A 17,103-nucleotide genomic window follows, 5' to 3' on the forward strand; every position below is an offset into this window, starting at 1 on the left:
TTCTTTATTTACTTGAGGAGTCTTATTGGTTTACTCGTGTCTGTGCTAATGAATTATGTGATGGGGACAAGAATACAAAATATTTTCATCACAAGGCAAGTCAAAGGAAGGCTCGTAACAGAATTGCTGGGTTGTATGATGAGAATGGAGATTGGAAGACGAGCAAAGTCGATCTTGAAAAGCTTATTTCTGCCTATTTTTCAAAGCTTTTTTCCACTAGCTCGCCGACTGGGTTTCAGGGCGCTATGGAGGGGCTCGAGACATTGGTTACTCCGGAGATGAATGATGTTCTTGATAGAGAGCCAACGGGAGAGGTGATTAAACAAGCATTTTTTCAGATGCACCCGCATAAGGCCCGGAGCCCTGATGGTATGCACGCATTATTTTTTCAGAAATTCTGGCATGTTGTTGGGCCTGATATTATTGCTTATGTTCAGAATTGGTGGAAAGGGGAGATTGATCTTGCGGAGATTAATAATACTTTTATTGTGCTTATTCCGAAATGTGAGAAACCAACTCAGATTTCGGAATTTAGACCAATAAGTTGTTGCAATGTGGTCTATAAAATCATCTCAAAAGTACTGGCAAATAAATTAAAATTTTTTTGGGGGGAAATTATATCCCCAAATCAGAGTGCTTTTGTCCCGCAGAGACTCATCATAGATAATGCCATTGTTGCTTTCGAAATTTTTCATTCTATGAAGAGAGGTGGTGAGGGTAAGGATGGCAACATTTCCCTAAAACTGGATATGAGTAAGGCATATGATCGTGTAGAATGGGTGTTCGTGGGAACAAATGATGATAAGGTTGGGCTTCTCTACTAACTGGATTCATCTGATTATGAGTTATTTACAGAGTGTGTCCTTTGCTTTTAAAATAAATGGACATATTTTTGGAGCTGTGGTGCCGTCTAGGGGGTTACGCCAGGGTGACCCCATTTCTCCGTACCTTTTTCTGTTGTGTGCGGATGCTTTTTCGACTCTGATTACAAGAGCGGCATATGGTAATCTGATTCAGGGTGCTAGAATATGCAGGAATTCTCCCATGGTGTCTCACCTATTTTTTACAGACGACAGTATACTTTTTGCTAGAGCAAATGTGCAAGATTGCTCGGTTATAGCTGATATTATCAGCAAGTATGAGAGAGCTTCAGGTCAAAATGTCAATCTAAGCAAAAACTAAAGTTGTTTTTAGCAAAAATGTATGTCCGAACCGGAGGCAAGAGATAATCGAGATCTTGGGTGTTAGGGAGGTGGAACGACATGAGAAGTACTTGGGGTTGCCGACTATAATTGGTAGATCAAAAAAGGCTATTTTTGCAGGATTAAAGGAGAGAATATGGAAAAAGTTGCAGGGTTGGAAAGAGAAACTCCTATCTAGGCCAGAAAGGAAGTTCTTATCAATGTTGTGGCTCAAGCTATTCCGACATATATGATGAGTATCTTCAAGCTCCCCGATGGGCTTATTGATGAGATACATTCGCTGCTTGCACGGTTTTGGTGGGGTTCGTCAGACACTACTAATAAATTGCACTAGCAAAGATGGGAACCACTCTGTCTTCCTAAAGCTCTTGGGGGCTTGGGTTTTCGTGATCTAAAATACTTCAACCAAGCACTTCTAGCAAATCAAATGTGGAGATTACACCGTAATCCCGGTACCCTAATACACACAGTTTTAAAAGCAAAATACTTTAAGAAATGTGATGTGCTTAAAGCTAGTCGGGGCTATGACCCGAGCTACGCTTGGAGGAGCATGTCGGATGCAAGGGTGCTTTTGCTTGAGGGTCTTAAGTGGCGTGTGGGGAATGGTTGTTCAATCAATGTTTGGAGCGATACTTGGCTTCCAGGTAACTCCTCTGCCTTTTTCCCATCCTCCACTGCCACTAGTAACATGGAGATGAGGGTTTGTGAACTAATAGATCATTCTTGCTGTAAACGGGATATGTCTGTGCTTTATAACAACTTTATCAATGAAGATATAGTGAGTATTTGTTCTATTCCCCTGTCTTTTAATTGTTCCCCTGATAGGATATATTGGTGGCCATCCAAGGATGGTAATTATAGTGTCAAATCGGGCTATTGGTTATGCAAAAAGGATCTGAATGTTGCTCAAGGGATTGATATGGCGTTTGATTTGGTCTCTTGACTGTCCCCCCCAAGCTAAAACACTTCCTATGGAGAGCTTGCAAAGGCTTTTTAGCTGTGAAAGAGCGCCTTTTTTACTATCACATTACACCAAAAATGGCATGCTCTATATGTAACGCTCAAGAGGAGACGATTCTTCATTCTACCTTTGAGTGTTCTACAGCAAAGGACATATGGGAAGCTAGTCCTTTTCGGAATCAGCTGGTTCTTGCCCTTGACAGCAGCTTCAGTGAGCGATTGTTGTGGTTATCGAAGAACAACTCGAAAGCTGATTTTATTACCATGGCTGCTCTTGCGTGGCAGCCTGGCATTGCAGGATCTCCCGTATTTTTGAGCAAACATCTGTCAATGCTGTAGAGGTTGCAAGGGGGTGGGTGAAATTTAAGAAGGAGAGTAATGAATATGCTTCTAAGGTCCTGAATCGTGCAGTACATCAGGCTGGTGGGTCTGCTAGCTCGTGGCAGTGTCCAGACGTTGGTGTGGTGAAGATTAATTGTGACTCTCATATAGGTGTTGCTAAGGGACTTGGTGTGGTAATTAGAAATGAGCAGGGGACACTCCTTACTGCTGCTATTCATAATGAGGAAGAGGGATGGTATGCTGAAACTACAGTGGCAGCAGCTTTTAGGTACGGGCTTCTCCTAGCTTAGAGGTTGGGTTACACAAAGGTGCACCTTGAATGTGACGCTGAAAATGTTGTGCGAGCAATTAAAGCAAAGGCAGTGGGTTTCTCTCCTATTTTCCTGTTTTATGATGATATTCATATGTTGGCTTCATGTTTTAGTTTGTTTTCTATTTCTCATGTCAAGCGTGCGGGTAACACCCTAGCACATCATGTTGCTCAGTGGGATGCTAGAGGTAGTAATGAATTTGTATCGTTAGGTCCTTTTCCCCAAAGCTTGTTAACTTTGGCGGGGATTGATCTCATTTAATGAAATTTCGCAGCTTGGTTTCAAAAAAAAAAAAAAAAAAAAAAAAAAAAAACTAAGTTAGAAACATTGCTAGCCCAAGAGATATTATTAATACCTACTTAACGATTAACCTTGAAACGATAATATCGTTTTTTTCGTATAACATTGCTTGTAACGAGTCAAAGTCAACGTTGAACAGTGGGTGCGCGCAAAATATAGAGTTGCGCGGAAGGGCCGCGCGCAACTCCTGGACTTGCGCTTGGAGGGCGCGAGCAACTTTGACAGTTGCACGTAGGTTCGACTTTTTTTTTTTTTTTTTTTTTGTCGAACCACATTTTTTTGCGATTTTTTTTTAATATCTCTAGGTAACAAGTTGGAATTAATTAGATTAGACACGAAGCACATAATAAGCACATATTCACGTAGTCACATAAGCACATAAAAGGAACCGTCAAAGCATACAATACTATTCTAAGGTCAAGGCTTGGGTGTCCAAAGGTACCCTTCCTTAAGGGACAATGCACGAATCAATCACTCAACGTGTTGACCCATGATATAACCCTCCCAACATTTTGTTGTCGATATGGGTGGGATGATTGTTATTGATTTCGGGATAGAAGCCTAGTGTTGGCAACCCCTAGTCAATGAGCCAATCCCCAATGGTTAAAGTGTGCTATGATTATGCATGATGCAATGTTGCTTGTTTGGCTTTTACTTTCGTAAAATGGAAGATATTATGCGTTCAAGTCTCGCTCTCTAACTAGAGATTATCCAAGTTAGTTCTCGTTACAACCCATAGGTAACCTAATGTTGGAAACCTTGAACCATAAGTAAGAACTAATCTTGTAACCTCTAAGTCCCTAGTGGAGTCGCCACTGTAAGGAGGGTGTGCCCATCGTAGGGGATCCTTCTCCTCTATGCCCATGGCACTTTAAAAGCCTAGGACTTTACTCTTTTTAGGGTGTTTTAGGATTTGAATTCCCGACTATTTGGGAGACCTTTGAATTAGAGTTGATCCTACCATTATGCTTTTTCATAAGAAACTAATAAGGAGTCGCCAATGAGTTTTAGGAAAACTCATAAACCTCGTTCATGCCTTTCTCCCAAGTAGGGTTCAAGGGATATTTAGCATGAATCATAAGTTTACCCATGCACAAAATGGTCTACGTGTACCAGAAATAAATTCAGGAGCGAGGGTACTAAGATAACGTTCCCTTTAGGGGGGAATCACTATCCTAGCCCTAATGTGGCCTCTACTTGCTCTTCCTTTTTCACAATTTCATCACCAAACAATATAATACAACGTGATACCTAAAAACTAAGATAGTTGATTTTATTTACACGCGTCAATCATGTAGGAATTACATTGCAAAAGTCGTTATTCTTATTTAATTCAAATTTGTGAAAAGAGCGAGAAATAAACAATGTTCGCCTTGACTTACACTAGTAGAAAAATGTAGAATGACACTGGTTCAAAACCCCCCTATGGCACCGGTTTTGAACCGTTTAGCATTTGAGGGATGCCAAAAAGTGGGATTTTTGGCACCGGTTCTTGTTCAAAACCGGTGCCAAAAAAGGCCCTAAAAATTTTTTTTTTTTTTTTTTTTTTTTTTTTTTTTGCATTTTTTTCACTTAAATTGATATATAAACACTAACATATATATAAACTTACATATTTCATTAAAAAAAGGCTGTAATATTACAATTTTGGTCTATAAACAAGTCACTGTTAAATACAAGTCACTGTTAAATACAAGTCAAACCAATGTAACACAACACGGCGAGGAAGCAGATGCTGCAGCAGCAGCCTTGGTGAGGCAGCAACAGCCTTGCGAGGCAGCAGCAGCCTTTCGAGGCAGTAGGTAGCAACAGCCTTGCGTATGTTAGAAAAAGCTCAGCGACTTCATGCAGTTCCAATGCTTCGCACCTGAAATTTTTTAAGAATTTGGGATCAGCTTGGAAGATTCTCATAATTTCCTTCACACTTCAGTTTGAGTGTGATAATCTCATTGTTAGTTAAAAAAAAAAATTAAAAAAAAAAAAAAAAAAAAAAAAAAACACAAACACTATTTCCATTCCAGCAAAATTTCTGTAGTTCTTTTAACTTTGGTTATTATCTAGATGTTTTAGGTTAAGAAGATTGATGTTAATAAGGGTAATAGTTGCACAAAAGCACTAAATAATCACATGCTATCACTCAAGGAACAACAAAATGAATAATCTAGGAGTCATTCAATCATAATAAAATGGAAAGTTCAACGTATAACACATGCTATATGTTTATACAGATGTACATCTACTTCAATGCTCATTGTTGGCCATGCAAATCAGTAGAACAAGATATCAAGGAAAAGGCACAGCACCAGAATATTTCAAGTATAAAAATGGCTACAGGATGGAAATATTAATAGTATGAAGGTCACATCTCACATTAATGTTATAAGATACACACCAGCTCCATTGTTAGCTACTAATTAAATGAATTTGGTATATTCCAACAAGAAAGTCTCAAGCTCTGACTTAAGCAAAATAGCATTCAGGATATATCATAATCATATAATTAGAAAGAACAAAACTTAAAAGTCTACAACATGTTCAAATTGTTGCTAACTCTTGTTTTCATTCTATAAAAAAATTTCAGACAAAAGTTCAGATTTCTCAATATCATTCTAATATGCCACATGCCAATAGTAAAGGCATAACACAATTCTTTTTAACCTATGACCTTAACCACTTTGCAAATTAACACTATTTAACCTCTATTACTTAATCCACCCCCTGTAATTAAAAGGTATGAGTTGCGCACTTTTATGAGCAAAAAGTAATATAGGGTCATCAGTAATATATTGCACAACATATAGGGTTTCATAATTTTATCCTTGGATTAAATCATATGGCTTGCTTGAAAAATTGATACAGTTGAGCCTTCTGCAGAAGTATTATATATAACCATCATTCCCATCGTCTATTCTTATCTACAAGCCTATAATAAAACTATTAACACACATAAAAATCATTGCAACAGATAACAAATTCACAAATTTGCTAATACTCAATACCAACTCCAATCATGAATACACACAGTAGCAAACAATAAAGATAACTATAGTGACATGTTAATAATAAAAAAAAACCAAGTTGACTCACTCTCAATTGATGCAAATTAGTATACAAAGCATCTCCTCCTTCAACTCTCCATCAGCATAACCACTAGCAATCGACACAGAAGATTTTGGTAAGTCGACACCAATCCAAATAAAAATCACAATTAATTACACTGAAATATTTGACAAAAAACAGCTTACTTCCTTGTAGCCACTGAACTACAACCATCCTAGTCTCTGTCCTACCAAAATTACTCGCCTACGACCATATCTAGCCAAATAATGCTGGTACACATCATTAGAGAGGCTCAATATTTCATTAACTACTAACTATTGTCAAACAATCACTTTGTTCTGGTGAGTTGTGAGACTTGTGACTGACTCATGGGAAACACAACAGAAGCATTGAAAGCAATAGCTTCAAGTTGAGCTAGGATCTTAATTCATGAATATTTAAATTAATTTTAAATCAAGGTAAGTTTTCTAATCACAAAGAAACATATCATTTGTCAAACATAAGAGCAAAAAATTATTCTGAATCCTCATATTTGAATTGATTATTCCAAATACTACGAGATATGAAATTAACACAAAATCTTCACTTATATAAAACAGAAAAGAAATCCATAATTTTGTTGCAACACAAATCATCAGAGTTACAGTCAAAGATCATTTGAGAGGTAAAGTCCATATTTAAATATTGGCAACCAGATTGACAAAGCTTCTAGATTTAGCCGCAAATATTACTCTCTAATAATTGTCCAAATATTATCTTCTTCGAATTTTCACATATTCCAATTGACTAATCAATCATGCAATTGCGAAAGGATTAGGTAGAAGAATGGCGAACCTCACAAACAAAGAGGAGATTGCCAATGACAACGGCGCCAACAATGCCACTGGTGATCACCGCAGTGCTGGTCAACAGACTCCACTTTCTGTATATCATCTTGTATCCGACGATTTACTTTTCTCGTTCTCCTTTTATCTTCATCAAAGAAAAAAGGAAGAAAAATCATTAGTTATGTGATCACCAGATTCTGGAAATACTTACCAAAATTTCCAGAAAAGATTTAAATAAATACTTATTCAACTCTGCCCATCCAACTTAAATCTAAATTTGAGAGATTTTAACTCAATGTTGTCTAATTAAACTGGAGAACATGGAGAATAAACAAAGAGAAACATGATGCCTGTGGAGGTTCTATAATATAACCAGTATGTGCCCTTAATTAAGTTGAAACAAACAATTAGTCAGGTTCTATAATCTGATCTAAACTCAATTTCCTCCACAATTTCATAGCATACATTTTTACATACATTTAAACAGGAACAAGACTGAAAATTATTATTAAATGAATGTTGTTAGATGCACTAGAACCTGAAAAATCTCGTTGATCAATCGAATTGATCGTCTTTCTTTTATTTCTCTTATGCAAACGTACTACAATATCAAGATCAATCGAAAAATCACCAACAAAAAGGCCAAAACAACATTCACTAATCGAAAAATCGCGCATCTAAAAATGAAAAACTAGGTTTAAACAAAATCAGATCTAACAAAAACAGACAAAACTAATGATATTGCAAAAAAAAAAAAAAAATCTAAAACGAAATCAAAGGTAGAAGAAATGAAGCGGTACCATTTTGCAATATTGTTTCAGAAAACCCTAGCCATCGATGGTGTTGCTTGCGGCGCAGTGATGGAGAAGGAGAGAGAAAAGGAAAGGGGAAGCGGCGATGGCTGAGGGATCTGGACGGCGGTGGCTTCGATATCTGGCCGGCGGTGGCTTCGACTGCGTGTGACTTCGAGTTTGAGGAGAGAGAAGGCAAGAGAGAGCGGTAGTGGCGAACCTCGGGCTCTTATTCTCCTATGTCGTTGCTCACGGTTGTGGTGGAGGGAATTAAGGGGCAGGTGGCGGCAGTGGTTCTGGTGAAGGTGGCGGGCAAAGAGGAGGGAACGAGAAAGAGAAAGAATGAAGCCAAGTGAAGTGGGAAAACAAAGAATGAGAAAAGAGAAAGAGAAGGAAGGGCGGATTTTTTTTTTTTTTTTTGGTTTATTTCGCACCGGTTTGAACCGGTGGGATTAATACAATTTCCCACCTGTTTGGTTTGAACCGGTGCGAATTCTCTTTAGTCATATCCTACCTATTATTTTTCCCATCGGTTTTTGAAAATCGGTGGCCATTTTTCGATGCGAATTTATGTTTTTCTACTAGTGTTACGTGATAAAACAATCAATTAATTATTCAAATTCTAGTCTTGATTAACACAAGAATGCTATGTGAATTAAAAGTTTGTTTAAAGTGATCAAACAACACTATTTATTCAATCAAATTTATTTAAACAATAAAAGAAAAGTGATTAATCTAAGTGCTCGGGAATTTACCACTTTTCCTTGCTAGATCTTCGTTTAGAACACTTATGGATTCTTTCTTGTTCGGGAACCTCCACCGTAGTAACAAATAATAAAGGGGGTGAGTGTGTTAGGACAAGAGGGTTGAGAGTACACAAGTTCACAAAGTTTTTGCCAGCGTTTCGGGTTATTTTATGTCTGTTTAAGCCTCATATTAAGCCTCTATTTATAGGGAATGGATGCGTTTAGGGTTTCGAGTGTTCTGCCGCAGCAGGTGTCGCGCGCATCTGAATGGGTTGCGTGCGACTGCCCAGCGCAAGTGATTTGGATGCGCTGCTAAGGGCAGCGCAACTGAATGTCTTACGCGCAGTATTATGGTAAGATTCGATTTTATATTTTTATGAAATTCTGAATCTTTCGCGAGCGCATCACTGAGATTGCGCTGGGTGTCACGGCAACCTTATGAGTTGCGCACGCCAGACCAGCGCGACTCATTGAGATGAGCGCGGATTTTTCTGCGGCAGCTTTAATTTTTAACCTAGACGCCTCTAAATCCGTCAAAATTAGGTTTTAATCTCGAGCTTAAGCCTAATTATGATAGGGCTTAGTTAATTTGGACTTTATTTCATTTATTTTTGGGTTAGGCTAGTCATTTTGTATTCTTGTGACTTAACCAGATGTCCATAAGTATTCTTCACGTTGGTCCAACACAAAGATGGTTTTATTTATCGTCATAGCACTTCCTGTCGGGACAAGAGGCCAAAAATAGATGTCTACACCCGGTGCCCATTCATCTGGCCGAAAGAAAAGCGTTGTCGATTACCGACGAATGGCTGGTGCTCTAATCAATATCCGGAACAAACAACGTCAAGCTGATGCATCTGGTTCAAGAGGCACATACAACAGCTCCACCTATCCGTGGATGGGGAAAGAAGAAAGGGGGAGACAACGAGATGTCTGGAATCAGGATCAAGAAAAACACTATGACAATGTATTGAAACTACTTGGGAATGTATGTCGAACTAGACAATAATGGGGTGTACGCAACGAGGAAAGAAATGGAAAACCTTTCGATGATGAGTCCGGGAATGAATGTGCTTCTTTGGAATGCTATAGGAATTGCGAGGGACGGATTCAAGAGGAACATCCGCCAGCTACTTAAAGATCATGAACCAGCCATCATCATCCTTATTGAGACAAACGTCTCAAAAATCAATTGTGAAGAGCTTCTCACCATTCTGCCCTACAATTCCTTCGAGGTGGTGGACCCAATTGGCTATTCGGGAGGGATCCTTATTTCGTGGAACTCTGGCTACCATAAAATCAACATTGTCAATAAGGAACCCAACGCTATACATACTGTAGTGCAGGTAAATTTGTCACAAAATTTTTTTCTTTCTGCAATTTACGCTTCTACTTCTTTTAATGGTAAACTTGAAATGTGGAATTCTTTGAAAAAGCATAGTGAAGATATAGATATGCCTTGGATTGTATGTGGTGACTTTAATGACATATGCTATGACCATGAAAAATGGGGAAGGAATGCCCACCCTCTTCACCAAATGCGAGCCTTTAATGTAACCATTGATGCTTGTAAGTTGGTTGATCTAGGTTATGTTGGTCACAAGTTCACTTGGTTTAATATACAGAAAAAAAAAATCTTATTTTGGAGAGACTTGACAGGTTCCTGACTAACAATGAATGGATATAGCTTTTCTCACACAATATTGTTAGAAACTTGCCTAGAATGTCTTCTGACCATAATCCCCTATTACTTTTGCTTGAGAAAAAGAAAAATTTTCCAGGGGTCACCCCCTTCAGGTTTGAACCTATGTGACTTTCTAATATAGATTTCCTCCCTTTTGTCAAACATAAATGGCCTACTTACCATTCAAATCTGTATAAAAAAACTCATCCTCTTAGCTATAGATCTGAAAACATGGGCTGAAAACCACTTCACAAACCAAAAAGCAAAAAAGAACATACTCCTAGCTAGAATAAATGGAGTTCAATTAGCTTTTCAGAGAAATCCAAATAACACCCATTTTTTTGATTTGGAAAAGGAACTCCAATCCCAATTAAACACCATTTTAGACCAAGAGGAGATCTTCTTGGCTACTAGATCCAGATCAGATTGGTTGTTGCAGGGGGATAGGAACATAAAAATTTTCTATACTACTGCTATAATAAGGGGAAAAAGAAATAAAATCTTGGCTCTGAAAACAGTGTGGGGGAATGGCTCGATGATCCTCAGATGATTCACTCTCATATCCTAGACTATTTAAAAAAGGTTTTCACTTCTGAAAGTTACACTGTCCTCAACACAAGTCAATCTTCTAAGGAAATTGATTGCTCTGCTATCCCAAACTTGCCAGAACTAAAGGAAGCCCTCTTCTCCGTTGGCCCTCAAAAAGCTCCTGGTTTAGATGGCTTTCATGCTTCTTTCTTCCAATCCTCTTGGGAGTGCATTCATCAAGATTGTCTCACTTTTGTGCAACAGACTTTTTCTGATAAGCAAATCCCTTCTAATATAAACAAGACTATCATCTATCTGGTACCTAAGGTCTTCTCTTCCTCTCTCATCACCAGTTTCAGACCCATTAGCCTGGTGAACACCTCCTACAAACTGATTTCCAATATTCTAGTGAATAGAGTGAGACCCCACCTTTACTCTATAATATCCCTAAACCAAAACAACTTTCTTAAGGGAAGGGGAACTGAGGTAAACTATATCATAGCTTCTGAGATCCTACATTCAATGAAAAAGAAAAGGGGATCAAGAGGTCTATTTGCTTTAAAACTTGATCTAGAAAAATCCTATGACATGCTTAAATGGCATGTTATTAGTCATTGCCTTCACTTCTTCAACTTCTCTCAGGACACAATATCTCTTATAATGTCTTGCATCACTTCTATTTCCTCCCAAATTCTCATAAATGGCAAGTTATCTGATGAGTTCTACCCTTCTAGGGGAATACGACAAGGGGACTAATGAGTGTCATTTATGGCACTCATTTAGCCTCTTTTAGGATGAATTTTGATTGCTTTTACATCTCTTTTATCTCTTTTTCTTTAGTTTTACTTGCAATTTCTCTAGTTTGTGTATTCCTTAGTTGTTTTCTTATTTTCTTGCATTTCTTAGTTTATTTTGCCTTTTCTCCTTGTTTGCTTCTCTTTGATTTCAGGAGATTAGTGATGCTCAAGGAACTCAATGGCGTTTTCTTGGGGTATACAAAGCTTAAGATGCAACCCGGACTCTCCTCTTGAAGCTCAAAAGTGAAGGAGTGCAAAAGCCAAGTCTTCAAGGCCGCGCTCTCATGCTGCGTGGGCATCAAAATCGGTGTTGAACCCACCGTGAGGACCTCTAGTGACTGCCTCCCCCAACATGTATCAAGTGGAGCCACGAGAGCATCAACGATTGCACGAAGGAGATCTCCCCTGCTCCCAGGTGCGGGCGCACGCGAGGCAGGACCGGCCGCGCAGGTGTAGGGAATATTTCAAGCATCCCACACTTGAACCCCATTGTGATCATACACTTAAGCATGGTGGCGTCCAAAGGGAAGGAAGCTAGAGTAAAAGAGTCGCCAACAAGTTTTAGGAACTTGTAAACCGTTCACAGGGTGAAGGTTACACCCCTTAACGATCCAGGAGATCGCTAACTCCAATAGGTCTGGAACCATGACTGGAAGTTCGGGGATGAAGGTACAAATTCAACCTAAAAGAGATTGAACCTACCCTAATAATAGGCCTCTACTTTATTCTTCTCATATTCATGTACGCTTTCTGACTAACATACAACCAATAAATTAACCCTAAACCTGTTTAATCTATGTTAGTTAAATTTAACGCACAAGCAAAACTATTATTGGCGATCACTTTGAATTATAATCATATTAACCTAAACAAGATTATTAATTATCTTATTAAGCGTGATTACAAGTACAAATTCCCTTTAATCCTGCATAAAAGGCGTGACCAAGCAAGCAACATAATAAAAATAATCATCATCATCATATTACTAATAATAATCTCAATCTCAAAGCAATAATAATATTAGCAAGATCCTAGGCATGATACTAACAAGATTAATAACAAATCCTAGCATGTCACTAAACAATAAAGATCAAATCTTCATCCCTAACATGATACTAACATGACATAAAGAAAGAATAGGAAGCATCATAGAAACATGCATGATATTAGAAATCTTAGTTATTACCCTAAACATGATATTAGGAATCATAAAGACATCCTAACATGATACTAGGAATCAAAATAATCAAAGCATGCTTTCTATATCAAAAGAATAACAATTTAATTACTTACTTGGATGCCTCGTATCTCTTTCTAATAACAAAATACACACGTTAGTAACTTCAAGGAAAATAATAAATCAAACAATTAAATTAAATAATTGAAATAAAGATTTGGAACCAAACCCTCAGAAATATTAAACCTTTCACGTCTAGGGCGAAGACAACTTTGAACTTGGCTAGATGTATCTAGAACTAATGTATGTGGAATTTTGTAAAAGGGAAGGTTTAGAAAAAGAAAGAGAGAAGAAGCTTCTAGCTTTAGAGAGAGAGAGAAAGAAAGAGATGATTGTTGATTCTTGATTGTTGATGATAGAAAACGGAGGTCTAGGACCCTATTTATAAGAAAAAAAAGTCCGAAAACCGATAGAAAGAGTAAGAATTCAAATCGGAATAAAACTGGCTTCTGTCGCCAGACGACAGACATCAGCGCCAGGCAACAGGATTAGCGCCAGGTGACAGACATTAGCGTCAGGCGACAGACTCTGTCATCTGGCGACAAACTCTGGCGTTTGGCGCTAATTAAAAGATAAAACGCGCTTTGTACGGAATCCTTTTCCTAATATGATTAAGCAGCAAATTTCGTGTTTATCAAATTAAAATCAGGTTTATCATAAAACACTTATTTTATTCCAATAAAACTCTTTAAAATATAATCATCAATCCTAATTGTAGACACCCATTTGTGTCCCCCAAAACCAAACCCAGTGATGAATGCCTTTCGCGTCGAACCATAATCGAATGAGGTGAAAGTGGTTGAAAGTCAAGTGTTGCGGTTTAGTTTTATTAAAATTCTTTTCTCTCTGTTTTTGAAAATAACTCTATTTGTTTGAAAATAGCCAAACCAGTTTAGTTTGGTTCATAATTAGGGTCCAATAATAGTGTAGTTGGATGGGGCTTGAAAAGACCTTTCCAACGATATATTATAAGCCCAATTCCGATGAATAATGAGGAAGTTATGGCCAAAATACTAAAGTGGGCCCAAACCGGATTTTACCTACGACCCAATGATCATGTGGAGGGTCCAAAGGTTTAATCCTATTCCTAAACTAATTAGGATTGATTAGAATCTTCTATAAGTTTCTAAAATAACTTAATTATCCTTTTTTGAAAAGATAAGATCATGGAATTTGATTTGAATATAAACTTTCCTTTTTTAAAACTTTCCTAATTCTATTCGGATTTAAAGATGTTCAAAGATAGTCAGATATTATTTTCGTGCCTCATATATTTTATCCAAATTTTATATGGTTGGATATATCTTGAAATTATCTTTCCAATGATATATTATAATAATAAATCCGAGCTATAACGAAAAAGATATTAAAGATATACAAAACTCTATCTAAAACTGACACCTTTTCACTATTTCGGCCATATATTTTTATTTAAAAAATATTTTAATCTGATTCCAATTGAATTAGAAATTAGACTTCAAGAGCTTTCCAACGGCATATTATATGACTTATTTGGACTTCTATATCAAAAGATATGATAAAAACAAAATCCGCAAAAACTGTCTCTGTCGCCAAACGACAGGCTTGTCGCCTCGCGACAGGATAAATTTCTGGCGACAAGGTCGGTTTGTTAGCGACAGCATGGAGTTTTATTCCTCTTCAAATTCTGACTATTTTCTTATAAATAGGGTCCTCGGATCCCCGTTTTCATTCATCAACTTTCATCAACTCTCATCATCAACTCTCATCATCAATTCTCTCTATCAACTCTCATTAAGAATTACTTAATTCTTTCTTTTTCACTCTCTCTTTCTAAACTAGCTTTTACAAACACAATTCCACATTCACAAGATCTTGAAACACCTAGCAAAGTTCGAAGTTGCCTTCGCACTAGACGTGAAAGGTTGATAATTTCTGAGGGTTTGGTCCAAATCTAGTCAAAACTTTATTTAATTTGATTTTGATTTAATTATTTAATTAATTTTTATTATTTTCATTGAAGTTTACTAACCTGTGTATTTTGTTATTAGAAAGAGGTACGAGGCTTCAAAGTATGTAATCTTATTACTCTCTTTCAATGTAGAAAGCATGTTTATTAATGTTTAATTCCTAGTATCATGTTAGGATGTTTTTAATGCTTTCTAGTATCATGTTTAGGTTGCCTCTTATTATTTCTAATATTATGTTATCATGTTAGTACCATGTTAGGTTTGAAGCTCCAATCTTTATTGTTTAGTGACATGCTAGGATTTGTTATTAATCTTGTTAGTATCATGCCTAGGATCTTGCTATTATTTTCAAGCTTTATTATGCCTTATCATGTTATTGTCATTATTATTGTTTTATTGATTTATTATGTTGCTTGATATATTTTATTGTTATTGCTTGATCACACCTTTTATGCTTGTTAAAGGGAATTTGTACTTGAAATCACGCTTAATAAGATAATTATTAATTTGGTTTAGGCTAATGTGATTTTAACTCAAGTGATCGCCAATAATAGATTTAATTGTGCATTAATATTCAACCAACATAGATAAACAGGTTAGGTTCAATATAATGTTTGTATGTTATTCGAAAAGCGCGCATGAATACGAGCAGAACAAAGTAGAGGCCTATTTTATAAGGCGGGTCCTTTCTTTTGTAGATTGGATTCGTACCCTCATCCCCGGACCCTGTTTGGTTCAAGACCTTATGGAGTTGATGGTCCTTTTGGATTGTCTTTTGGGTTTACAAGTTCCTAAAACTTGTTGGCGACTCTTTTGCTCTCTTTTCTTTCCCTTTGGAGCGCCACCATACTTTAGTGTATGATCACAGTGGGGTTCAAGTTTGGGATCGTAATGCTTGAAATATTCCCTACAGTTTTTGGCGAGTCCACTGGGGAGGATTTCTATTTATATTCCTGAAATTTATTTTGGCAATTATTTAGAATGAACGGATGAGACTCGAAAAATTCTAAGTATTTCATGTGCGTGATTTGATTAACATTATTGTCATATGCATTAAAATGTTCTCATGGGAGAGCTCCATGAGTCAATACCTAGGAATTTTACACGTAGGAAATTTGAGAAATATCTTTCATGACTAGAATCGAAAAGATGATGCGAAATCTGGAAAATTCTAAGAACACAGAAACTTGCCAAGGCATGTAGGAACTAGCGTCTAGAAAACAGGGCTTGTCGCCCGTAAAAAGTTTCTGTCGCCTGGCGACAGTTCTGTCGCTTGGCGACGGAGACTTTTTTGCGGCGACAGTCCCTGTAGTCTGGCGCCAAGTTCTTCCAATACCGAGCCAGGGGTCTGCCTTCTTGCTTTGACCATTTCTAGCATTGTTGGCTTGATTTTACTTATTGATTGAGTCCTTTTCTCACTTTTCTGAACCCATATGTGTTCTACATATGGATATAACCCTCTAGGGGTTCCTGCTTCACCTGCCCAATGGAATAATCCACTATCATGTGCAAAGTTCAAATTTGGGTACGTGCAAAGTTTGTGAATCCACCAAACCATGGAGTTGAGTTCGATTTCATCACGAACTCGCGGGGTCCCGTCCATTCGCTCCAACCCTCACGGTAGGCTTGTGTGCAATGCATATGGATTCATAACCATGGACCTTTTTTGACTTAACCCATATCCTTGAACTTTAGAGAACTAGAGCCATGGTTAGGTTGCAAACTCATTGCATCATATTGTGACTATGTGAACGACTTGTGCATTATTTGCTTGTGCATAGCTTATATGTGACTAAACTAACCGTTTGTTTGACTTGTGGTTAAGACTAAATAAACTAACCAATGACTAAAGGACTTTGTTTAATTAATTAATTAATTAATTTGAACTAATAAATAAGCCTAAAATCGAGTCATAGTTCCTTTAAGTCAACCCGGATTTTTATTCCCGTATACTGCACATGCGTCAACTTGTTTTGGTCATATCTGGAGTTCTAGAAAGAAACACGAGTCGTACAACCTATGGATCTGTAGCCCCGAGTTTTATCTTTAATTTGGCGTTGGTTTCGTCCCAATCAGAGTCACAGATCAAAAGTTATGACTAAAATACTATAGCCTGTCCAGTTTAATGCATATACGCGAAGTCTTAACTTTAGTCACTGCTTGAGTCTAGTCACATAGTCTAGCCACATGGTCATGACACAAGTCTTAACATGTCACCTACACTCATAAGTCTTAGCACACACTTTGTACATGTCACTGTGACCATGTCTTAGGTCCATGCATGAGTCGTTCTTCCGTCATTTGAGTTGGGGGTCCATTCTATTCTTAATTCTTCCATATTTCTCCATCTCCATCATCTTCCCACTTAC

The 17,103-nt window shown here is 37.5% G+C and overlaps 1 protein-coding gene and 1 long non-coding RNA gene across 2 annotated transcripts; one reads left to right on the forward strand and one right to left on the reverse strand.

Annotated features, from left to right (window-relative positions):
- The first annotated feature begins 1,752 nt into the window (after positions 1-1,752).
- LOC145592209 (uncharacterized) lies at positions 1,753-2,145 on the forward strand. The gene has a single exon (XM_081648667.1). The coding sequence runs from the start codon at positions 1,753-1,755 to the stop codon at positions 2,143-2,145; it is 393 nt and encodes a 130-aa protein (XP_081504793.1).
- A 2,272-nt stretch (positions 2,146-4,417) lies between these two features.
- On the reverse strand, positions 4,418-8,275 carry LOC145590923 (uncharacterized). The gene is made up of 4 exons (XR_014102208.1): positions 7,803-8,275; positions 7,010-7,147; positions 6,203-6,265; positions 4,418-4,982 (listed from the first exon to the last, which is right to left on the reverse strand). It is a non-coding gene; the product is annotated as an uncharacterized LOC145590923 (long non-coding RNA).
- Positions 8,276-17,103: the final 8,828 nt, after the last annotated feature.

Source organism: Chenopodium album, chromosome 18, assembly GCF_948465745.1.
Source record: "Chenopodium album chromosome 18, dcCheAlbu1.1, whole genome shotgun sequence".
Classification (NCBI taxonomy): Eukaryota; Viridiplantae; Streptophyta; class Magnoliopsida; order Caryophyllales; family Amaranthaceae; genus Chenopodium; species Chenopodium album.

Bases quoted from the DNA above. Each gene is read 5' to 3' on its own strand.
- LOC145592209 (XM_081648667.1), top strand. From the start codon at position 1,753: ATGTCGGATGCAAGGGTGCTTTTGCTTGAGGGTCTTAAGTGGCGTGTG.